Raw genomic sequence first — 10,979 nt, forward strand, 5'->3', positions numbered from 1 at the left:
ATTCTCAGAATGCCCATGCAATGCAGTGTGCATTTCACTCGTGTAAATTGTCCACACACTTCTGTCCGTAACATTCTTGAACAACTGCATTTTAAACCTTATTTACCCCATCACTTTTTACCCATATGGATAAGGAGCTTGATCAACATTAGATCAACATTCAGCTGAAGACGTGAATACAAATGTGGTGGAAGAAGTAACATTTAGTTCACATAAAAAATTTATATAAAAATACATTTTCTTAGTAATACCAATAATAACATGGTTAAATGTCATAACCAGATAGGCTGGTCAATAAAGAGCATAACCAGAATGGGTCAACTTTTTAAACTAACATTTCAATGTTAAAAGTAACATTTAACCTTTTTACCGTTAAAGAGGCTTTACAAGAGATCTCAACTAAAGCGCTAACTAATGAGCTAAAAGCGGTCCCTGCATGAAAAATTCTACATAATGCATACAATATATGAAACATAGCCTACAATTTCATTTTGATGGTAAAAGAAAAAGTAAAATATGTTTAGCCTTAGATAGTTTCATATAGCCTCTTCTTCATTGTTATGTGCTAAAATTGCAAGTATTTCTTTGTTACTGAAAGAAAGTCTGAAGTACAGTCTGATTAAGTCATTCAAAACCGGCATTGCAGACATTGTCGTGAGCACCAAAACTGATGTAATCTATCTAATCATTTTGAGAGGAGACTTTTGCTGAAATTGAAGAGGGCAATTCGGTCTCTGTAGGAGGGGATGCAATTTGCCAGAGTTGCATCATCCATCAACACGATGACAGCACTGCCAATCTGCACAGAAGAAGAAAGAAAATAAAAAACACACATTTTTTTATATTATTTTCTATTATTTCTGCACGTTAAGGTTAAGCCCATTAAGTCAGTACTAGTGTCAGTAGGGAAATACTGATTAAAATCTGCAGGAAAACTTTGTATGCAGGGGTTAGTACAATAATGGAACAAAAAACAAAACTCATGCTTTTTATTTACGTGATTCTGCATAGCTGTTCAATAACTGGATCACCCTCTCCTGGTTAAAAAAAGCCAGGGAGTGTTAAAGCCTCTCACTGTGAGACCTCACACTCAACTCACAGGTTTATGAGTACCTGGATGTTGCCTGTAGAATAGGCGTTCTGCATTTCAGTCATGGCTACTGGACTCCGTATCTTTGTAAACGATTGCGTTTGTAGTAACCGCTGTTTTGAATCCAATTCAATAGTTAGCTAGCTAGCTAGCTAGCTAGCCGGGATAACATGCCGTGAGACCATTCTGACCTGAAACCCAGAATTTTAATATTGGCTAGGACTAGGTGACAAGTGACGGCGAAACTATCATAAAGTTAGCTGGCGTTCAAACCTGGTTTCAGAGGGTCTTGGAGAGACGCTATGTCTACACTGCGAGACCGCAACATTTTAAAAAGCAAGACAGAGCTAGGGAGATTAATTTGTCCCGTTATTGGAAAATAATGTACTTCAAACTAAAGAATAGTGTTAGAGACCCCCTCATACACCAAACAGTGCTTCGAGGTCACCAACTATAAGAAACCCCTCTGCAAACCAAACAGCGGAAGTATCTGAGTGGTGTAAGGAATGTGTGTAGTTTGACCTGCTGCTACTGGAACGGGATTCATTTAATGTTATCTCAGTTATCTGACTCTAAAAATAATGTTTTAACCTTTCCTCTGTGTTAACAGTCATGCATAGATGGAGGAGACTGCTGTCTGCCAGTTGTGTGTCTTTATACGAAACGCTGTCTAACTTGGTAGATGCGGATATGTCTTTGGCCTGTGTAGCCAGCAAATACAATTGTGTATCCTGCTGCCACACCAGTATATAGGCGAGTGACTACGAGGTGCAGATATCTTAAGTTCTATGTGTATGCTAGGACCTTAAAACTGCTATATGTGCTGTGGTAAGAGTGAAAGGTTTAAAATGAATGCAGTTTATTATTAGTAATAATGACAACATACAATGGTGCAAAATGTGAGTGGTGAAATGGCTATATGCGTAAATGGCTTACACACGCAGGAGACCATGTTGACAAGTCTCCCCAAACCATTGCACCCCTCTCCTTATATACAAAAACGATCAAAGCAAAACACCAAGTCATCAAATAGAGACACAATCATGGCAAAACAGTATAGATCAATGATCCTGCTTGCACTACCTCTGTCAGCATCACGCAGAGGTTAACCTTTGCATCTGGCTGGGTGCTGGCCCATAGGTATCAAGATATTTATTCAGCACCCCACCACTAAAGACATCAGCTTGTTTCCCATGACATCAGTTTTCCAACAATACAAACATGTTTACATTGTGTTATGGAAAAGTTCACATAATACTGATCCAATCGGACGTTTTTCAACTGTCTCTTCATCACACTTTCTGACTCCCCGTCAGCACAGTAAGCAGTCTGTTTTCCCCTGAGGGTCTGATAAGAAGCAGACTTCTTTGAACTGCCGTACAATAGCATAAAACTTGTAATACCTGATTACCTGATTTTACTTACTCTACCCTTGATGTTAAAGTGTTAAATAATGTGGTTGAATTAAGTGCCTGGATAACGTGTCTTATAAGCTGTGTATAATGACTTGTTTCCAAAGGCTGACGACTTACGTCATCACCCTCAGAACCAACAGGGGAAATGTAACAATGTTTAACTATACACAGGAACTTTGGGAGCTCTGGCTCTCTGACCAATGTTATTTCATTAAATTGGGCTCTACTGACGTACCAAATTCTGATTGGTTGTTGAAACTCCATTCATATGAATAAACCTCACTACAACAATAATGGAATTTGAGGCATTGGGGAAAATGCACTAAATGATGTTAACCATCTCTTACACTTGCCAGTGGTTCCAAACCAAAACAAACAAAAGAGAAGGTCACAATAGAGAATGTGTGGCTTTTCTTTATGCTGTGATTTGCCATTGTATTAATCCTGACAAGTGTCAAATGCATAAAGCTAGGTGATGCAAAAATGATCTCATAAGACACAAGCTTGTTTTGAACAATTAACATAGTGACATTTTAAAATACAATAAAGATCTATAGGCCATTCATGCAACACATAGACAATGAACTCTTTAACCTGGCAATTATTTTTTTTTACGCTTTTACAGTTTTTTTTTTTTGAATGATGATGAATCTGCTGGCGAGTGCTTGTTTACTCAAGTAAATGGTACCACCCCTTATCTTAACACAAGCCTAGATCCACACTACAGAGGTCCATACAACAGAAATTAATAATTACATTAGTTCTATAAAAGCCCTGAGAATGCAGGCTACTGGAAGGCAAGTCCTAAGTCTTCAGAGCCAAGTTTACACGTTTTGTGTTACATGACTTCTGGAACCGCAGGCAGCTTAGAAATGTGTCTTGCCAAGTATTTTAATTGTTGATTAGAATAAACACAAACATAAAGACAAAAAAGTAATTAAGTAATAACCAGTGTATTCCATGGGTGGATACTTAATATAATAATACCTTCAATGTTGTAGATCTGTATCAGTAGACTATGCAAGACTCCCTTCAGTCCATCGTAGTCATTTATGGGGAAGGTAGTATTCTTGTTTGGGAGATGTGATGACAGGGCTGTCAGTGTCTCCCGGGCGACATAACCAACCTGCCAAATAAGAGACTGAATTATTCCCTCTCCCTCTCCCTCTCCCTCTCCCTCTCCCTCTCTCTCAATTTCAATGTGCTTTATTGGCAGGACAACAAGTCATATTTCGAAAGAAACACATACAATACACAGAAACATGGAAACCACATATACAACATGCAACAAGTATGACCCATAGCACTATAATAATAATAATAATAACAACAAAAACAATAATATTAAAAAACATGTTCACAATGTAAAAAAACAATTAACAGTAAATAATACATTTTTCAAATATAAATATTTACTGCAGTGTTCGCTTTATGTCCATTATCTTGTGGCATGTGGCTACATGTTTAGCTGTTTGTGGGGCTTATAGGCCGTTCTGCTAATATTATAGATAATTTTGGAGTCACTCATACTTTGGATGTTGGGGAAAACAATGTTTACATTGTACATTTTAAGGAATTCCTCCCTTTCTTGATAATAATATGTGCAATGTAAAAGAAATGAATCTCTGCCTCTACCTATTTACTTGTGCACTGGTCGCACAGCCTCTCTCTCTCCTCTTACTTTTAGCTAATCCAGTTTTGGTAGTAAACTTGTGGAATTTCAATGTAATAAAACCAAGGTTTTTATGAGTGCAGAATTCCATAAAACTTCAACCATTATTACCAACTGGAGAACTGTCAGGGTCAGGACCAGAATGCACATGTCTCCAGATATAAACAGCAGCAGAACAGTCAGAGAATGGTAGCAAAATCATTTAATATATTTATTTCAGAATGTTATCGGAGAACAATGCACGCAAGAAATAATTTAGGAGTTTCCAGTGTAGACCACATAATATATTTTGATGGTACAACGTCCATTGTGTGTATGAAGTTAAAAGTTCGCCTATCTGTTTTTGAGCAAAAAGACGCAATGAGACCAACTGAAGAACAAAAACACGTGGTGTTGTGATATTTTCAATATTGCAATTTTCTGATAAATATCTCGTAAGTCGCTCTTGGATATGGTAAATTCACATATCAGAAAAACAATTCTTACACATATCTTACCCCAATAACATAACGGGTGATATGCCTGTCATCCATAGTTCTGACAACGCTTTTCCAATCCTTGTCAGATGGATTTCCATCTGTGATGATGACTAGAACCTTTGTAGCATCTGGAATGGCACCAGCTGTTGTGCTGTTCAAAATTTTGTATCTGCAACATAAGAATTTTTTTTACAATGTATTTACTTCATGTGAATGTTTTATCACAGAATCCATTCAAATGCAAAATGTGAGGTCCAACAATGTGATTTTAATTTGATGGTAAGGGGTTGGGGAGATATTTACATGGATATAATATCTGCATACTTTGTGTGAATGTATCTGTCTTTCATTTTTGCAACTATCTTATTGTATGAAGTTGTATTGGATTTTGAATAATGTTTCATCACGGGCTGGTAAGTGTCACGACTCAATTCATCGCAACAATTATTATTATTATTATTATATTGATTTTAGCCATCTAAGAAAAAAGTGACTCACAGAACATTGTTCATTGCACTATATGTGTTGGTGACGTCCTTCATGTGTTGTTCCTTTTCTAAGAGATCCAATGCCGTCTTTTCCTGGTAGTCTTTAAAGGTGAAAACAGTGCGGGACGTCTTCGAAAACTGCATTGCTGCAAACTGAAAAATTTAAAAGAAGCTTCTCATGAAATAACAGTTTAATGACAATTATTCCACATTATTCCACAAGGTCCATGCACTTTCTCCATCACTCCATATTATCCAGATTGATTGTTCTCATATTTCAAGCTACACATCATCTGCTAATTTCAGTTGGTCCATTAGTAAAGTAAAATTTGGCAATCAGCATCACATTCCAGTGTGTGGTTGACTGTGTGACCTTTATGACTGTAAGGTTTGAATGCTGGAGATATCAATAGAAAATATTTTTCTTCAAGATCTTGCTACTTGCTACTAATGTGTGTGTCCTCTAATGCATGTGACATCAACTGCTGCTTTCATCACAATGCAGTTTACATGCAGTCAGGTGTGAATGAGTCAAAGAAAGAACTTCATGTGCACCTGAAGAAGCAAATCTGCAGGTGCAGCCACTTCATTGACATATTTTATTAGCAAATTATGACAATGAAGTGGCTGCCGTGTATGGTGTACACATAATATATTGCAAGTGTGTAGACCTGTATAGGGATATTTGAAAGTGTCTTCATCATGGCAGCAATGAAGTCTTTGTTCTTCTTTAAATCGTCTGCTTTCAGGCTTTCTGACCCATCAAACAGGAAGGCAAGGTCCACTTTCCTAGTGCATTCTGAGTAAACAAGACATGTCACAGAAATCCTTTATATTTAGATTTATTTTCTGAAGAATTATAGAACATTAAAAAACCTGAAAGCAATCACAAATAGAAACAACTTGCACAGATAAATATAACACTACAAATATTAAATGCAAAGCGTTACTCTACAATGGTGAAAAAATGAGTACACAAACATTTGATACAATGCTTGTAGTGTTAATCAGTAAAAAGGAGAAATCGTAATTAACATATATGAATTAAGAAAAAACAATATAGTATAATTGTAATCTCGAGTTCCACGGCTATTATGAATCGGAGAGGTTTGAGAACTATAAGTTTAGGAACTGTGTAAAAAGGTTGATCACAAATAGTCATGCTGTAGTCACCATAAAACCCAGGCAAAGAAGAGGTGAGACTAATTGGTGTGACCTCAATGGGCTAGGACTGCCAATAAAAAAATGACCAAGACCTTGCTGGTGTTCAGTGTCTGACAGAAGCTCATAGATAGAAGCGTTCAAATGTTGAAAAAGGCATTCAAATAGCTTGAAAATATTGTAAAAATAACCATGCTAACGCATATCTATGATGCACCGGCAATCTTTGTCTTCACGCAATTTTACTGAATTTGTGGACCTTTACCTGTACTTGTTATTCTAAAATGTGTTCAGGATGTTTTTGGGTGTGGCACTCTGTTCTGTGTGGGGAGGAGTGGGTGTGGCTACAGATCCTATGGTTTGGGAATTGATTTTAGTAGAGAGTTTGTTGCTAGCTAGCTGAAGAAACCCAGATGCAGGGAAGCAAAAAGACAACCGACAGGGTTCATTCAAGAACTAGAGTTAACCTTGGAATAGCTTTTCCTCAGTGGCATCAGCTGAAGTTTGCCAAGGGGACAAAAAGCGGCACAGAGTTCACTTGGTTTCTCCTGGACCTGTAAGTAATGTTACCTCTAGCTATTCAGCTTGCTATGTTAGGTAGGGTACTCGAAGTGGGTGGGCGAGGTTGAAGACAGAGGAGACTTCTTCGATTGTAAACACAGGACCACAGCAAGGCTAAAAATCCTGCATAGTATGCCTTTAAGCTATAGTTTTTCAATTATTTCTAAACATGTCCACACCACGAAAGTCATGAAATACCTTGGAGGTTATGATAAGATATTTTGCCCTTTCCATATGATACAGATTGCAATTTGAAATTGACACATTTTTCAAAAGCATTACAGTATAATCTGCTTTATGCAATTTCTCAGTGAGGTAGGATTTCAATCAACATAGTAACCCCTGCTTCATCACTCATTCAGTGACACCCAGGTTGAGAACAGCTGTGACATGATCGGTTTTAATGAAATACAAAGTTGATGTAAATCACAAAGAACTGGAAAAAAAGTGGAAGAAATCAGAGATTTTTTACATTCATTTATTAAATTAATTAGATCCCATCACATCAGTGGGAAAAGATTTAAATAACATGCGCAACTATAGCAACAGTAACAAATGCCTGTTTCAAAAAAATCTATGGGCACTTGCTGGCTACTAGGAACAGCCTATAAGTTGAATACATTAACAGGCTGGCGGATTTACTTGCTTAATTCAGACCATCACGGAAAGAAAGGTTTTTTTTGCCTTTGACTAAACATTGTTCGAAATGGAGCATACTTGAATTGTATCACTAAAATTTTGTTACTGCATCTGTTTTTATTTCTTAAAAGTTTGTTACAGTAAGTTGTACATTGCAAGATTTGAATCTTTGATGGAGCTTTTGTCACTGATAATACTGTAATGGGGAATGATCGCTGGGCAACACTGCTGACAGGAGCAGTCAAACATCAAACAAGAACTGACAAGAACAGGAACCACTGTTCTTCGGGACCTTCAATGCTGCAGAAATTTTTCTGCACCCTTCCGCAGATCTGTACATCGATTCTATCCTGTCTTGGAGGTCTACAGACAATTCCTTCAACTTCATGGCTTGGTTTTTGCTCTGACATGCACTGTCAGCTGTGGGACCTTACATAGACAGGTGTGTGCCTTTCCAAATCATGTCTAATCAATTTAATTTGTACCAGCAGAGGTAAAGAACAAATTATTATCTAGAATTTAAATTTCATTCTTTCCTGGATGGAAACGAGACAGCGACATCCAAACTTCACTCTGGTTATGACTCATGTCTAGAGGCCTGGGCTAGCAATGTAGACATTGAATTTGCTATGAGCTACCCTATAACCATAAGTTACCACGTAGTTAACTTTGGTGAAATTAAAACAATATACACGAGTCCCCATATAAATCACAAAACCCACAAACCAGGTAATCCATAAGTAAGTTTTAAAAGAAATTGTTCTACAACCTCTGCTTGCTGCGATACACAAATGCGGTGTCCGGGTTTACAGCGATGTTCGTCTGTTTCCTGTGTCAGGGCGTTTCCTCTAAGCTTCTCAGTTCTCAAAAGGGCGCAGTGCCTTTCTGAATAGTTGAAATTTTTTTTTTTTTTTTTTTTCGCATTTCACACAAAAAAAGGTGCTAGCTGAGGCCCATTTTCCGGAGGCTAGCCCTGGGACCCTGCTGAGAACTGTTGAAAGAAAGTTCTGGAACTCAGAAAAAAGCTTAGTGGACACACTCCCTTACACAGGCCCTCACTGTCAAATTAATACTGAAACCAAAATGGAAGGTTTACTTCGAAATGCAAAAATACCAGAAATCAGGCCTGGTAGTGGAATCTGCTGACATACAAACTGTAAATTGAATGGAGATTACGTAACCTCTTCTTGCTGCGATGACAGATGGTTTAGATGCTGATGTACATCTGTTTCTGTCTAATCAAAACCAAAATAGCTTTAGTTTGTGTTTGTTTTCTTCAAAAAAACGAAAATATCTCAGGTGCGATTATGTCATTAAGACTGGTGAAAATGGGTTTAAATAAACCAAAAAGAATGAAATATTGAAAGGAAACATAGTTTAAGTCATTTATCACGAAAACTGTATCTCTTCAAAAATATCGAAATGAAAAGGCTATGGTGTAACCTCCACAAATTTAATAAAGTAATTAACAAAAATAAAATAAAACAAAAAACTAAGCGTAGGACTCTCCCCTATGTTACCACAAATGTTACCACAAACACATGAAGCAAATTCCAAGAGTTGGGTGTCAACCTTCCGATGACACTCAACTCTTTCTCTCCTTCCCCCCTCTGACACACAGGTCTCCGCTCGCATCTCTGCTTGCCTGAGGGACATCCAGAGCTGGATGGATAACCACCGTCTTAAGCTGAACCCAGGTAAGACAGAGATGATCTTCATCCCTGCTCCATCCTCTAACCTCCTTGACTTTTCCATTTCCCTAGGAGACACCGTGGTGTCATCATCACCCACCACAAAAAAACTCGGAGTGGTGATGGACAACAGACTGTCCCTCTCCCAGAACATCACAGCGAGTCGAACGTGCAGGTTCTTCCTGTACAACATCCGGAGAATCCGCCCCTTCCTCACCACCTACGCAACCCAGCTCCTGGTTCAAGCGATGGTCCTGTCCCGCTTGGACTACTGCAACTCGCTGCTGGCTGGTCTGTCAGCATCCGCCATCAGACCCCTGCAGCTCATCCAGAATGCTGCAGCGCGTCTGGTCTACAACCTCCCCAGACATTCCCATGTCACCCCCCTGCTCACTGACCTCCACTGGCTGCCTGTTATGGCTTGCATCAAATTTAAGACCTTGGTGCTTGCATACCAGGCAAATCAGAGATTTTTTACATTCATTTATTAAATTAATTAGATCCCATCACATCAGTGGGAAAAGATTTAAATAACATGCGCAACTATAGCAACAGTAACAAATGCCTGTTTCAAAAAAATCTATGGGCACTTGCTGGCTACTAGGAACAGCCTATAAGTTGAATACATTAACAGGCTGGCGGATTTACTTGCTTAATTCAGACCATCACGGAAAGAAAGGTTTTTTTGCCTTTGACTAAACATTGTTCGAAATGGAGCATACTTGAATTGTATCACTAAAATTTTGTTACTGCATCTGTTTTTATTTCTTAAAAGTTTGTTACAGTAAGTTGTACATTGCAAGATTTGAATCTTTGATGGAGCTTTTGTCACTGATATTACTGTAATGGGGAATGATTGCTGGGCAACACTGCTGACAGGAGCAGTCAAACATTAAACAAGAACTGACAAGAACAGGAACCACTGTTCTTCGGGACCTTCAATGCTGCAGAAATTTTTCTGCACCCTTCCGCAGATCTGTACATCGATTCTATCCTGTCTTGGAGGTCTACAGACAATTCCTTCAACTTCATGGCTTGGTTTTTGCTCTGGCATGCACTGTCAGCTGTGGGACCTTACATAGACAGGTGTGTGCCTTTCCAAATCATGTCTAATCAATTTAATTTGTACCAGCAGAGGTAAAGAACAAATTCTTATCTAGAATTTAAATTTCATTCTTTCCTGGATGGAAACGAGACAGCGACATCCAAACTTCACTCTGGTTATGACTCATGTCTAGAGGCCTGGGCTAGCAATGTAGACATTGAATTTGCTATGAGCTACCCTATAACCATAAGTTACCACGTAGTTAACTTTGGTGAAATTAAAACAATATACACGAGTCCCCATATAAATCACAAAACCCACAAACCAGGTAATCCATAAGTAAGTTTTAAAAGAAATTGTTCTACAACCTCTGCTTGCTGCGATACACAAATGCGGTGTCCGGGTTTACAGCGATGTTCGTCTGTTTCCTGTGTCAGGGCGTTTCCGCTAAGCTTCTCAGTTCTCAAAAGGGCGCAGTGCCTTTCTGAATAGTTGAAAATTTTTTTTTTTTTTTTTTCGCATTTCACACAAAAAAAGGTGCTAGCTGAGGCCCATTTTCCGGAGGCTAGCCCTGGGACCCTGCTGAGAACTGTTGAAAGAAAGTTCTGGAACTCAGAAAAAAGCTTAGTGGACACACTCCCTTACACAGGCCCTCACTGTCAAATTAATACTGAAACCAAAATGGTTTAATTTCCCTGTTTAATGGAAGGTTTACTTCGAAATGCAAAAATACCAGAA

At 38.4% G+C, this 10,979-nt stretch overlaps 1 protein-coding gene across 1 annotated transcript; it reads right to left on the reverse strand.

Moving 5' to 3' along the window:
• Positions 1 to 183: 183 nt before the first annotated feature.
• Positions 184 to 5,977, reverse strand: LOC135246431 (integrin alpha-L-like). The gene is made up of 5 exons (XM_064319891.1): positions 5,816 to 5,977; positions 5,155 to 5,297; positions 4,675 to 4,825; positions 3,493 to 3,631; positions 184 to 799 (listed from the first exon to the last, which is right to left on the reverse strand). The coding sequence occupies exons 1-5, from the start codon at positions 5,846 to 5,848 to the stop codon at positions 768 to 770; spliced, it is 498 nt and encodes a 165-aa protein (XP_064175961.1). The 5' UTR covers positions 5,849 to 5,977; the 3' UTR covers positions 184 to 767.
• Between the last annotated feature and the right edge of the window lie 5,002 nt (positions 5,978 to 10,979).

This window comes from Anguilla rostrata, unplaced genomic scaffold, assembly GCF_018555375.3.
Source record: "Anguilla rostrata isolate EN2019 unplaced genomic scaffold, ASM1855537v3 scaf0301, whole genome shotgun sequence".
Classification (NCBI taxonomy): domain Eukaryota; kingdom Metazoa; phylum Chordata; class Actinopteri; order Anguilliformes; family Anguillidae; genus Anguilla; species Anguilla rostrata.

Coding starts and splice junctions, on each gene's coding strand:
- LOC135246431 (XM_064319891.1), bottom strand. CDS start 5,848: ATGATGAAGACACTTTCAAATATCCCTATACAG. Junction 3,632..4,674: donor TCACCCGTTATGTTATTGGG/GTAAGATATGTG, acceptor CTTATTTGGCAG/GTTGGTTATGTCGCCCGGGA. Junction 800..3,492: donor ACAGATCTACAACATTGAAG/GTATTATTATAT, acceptor TCTTCTGTGCAG/ATTGGCAGTGCTGTCATCGT.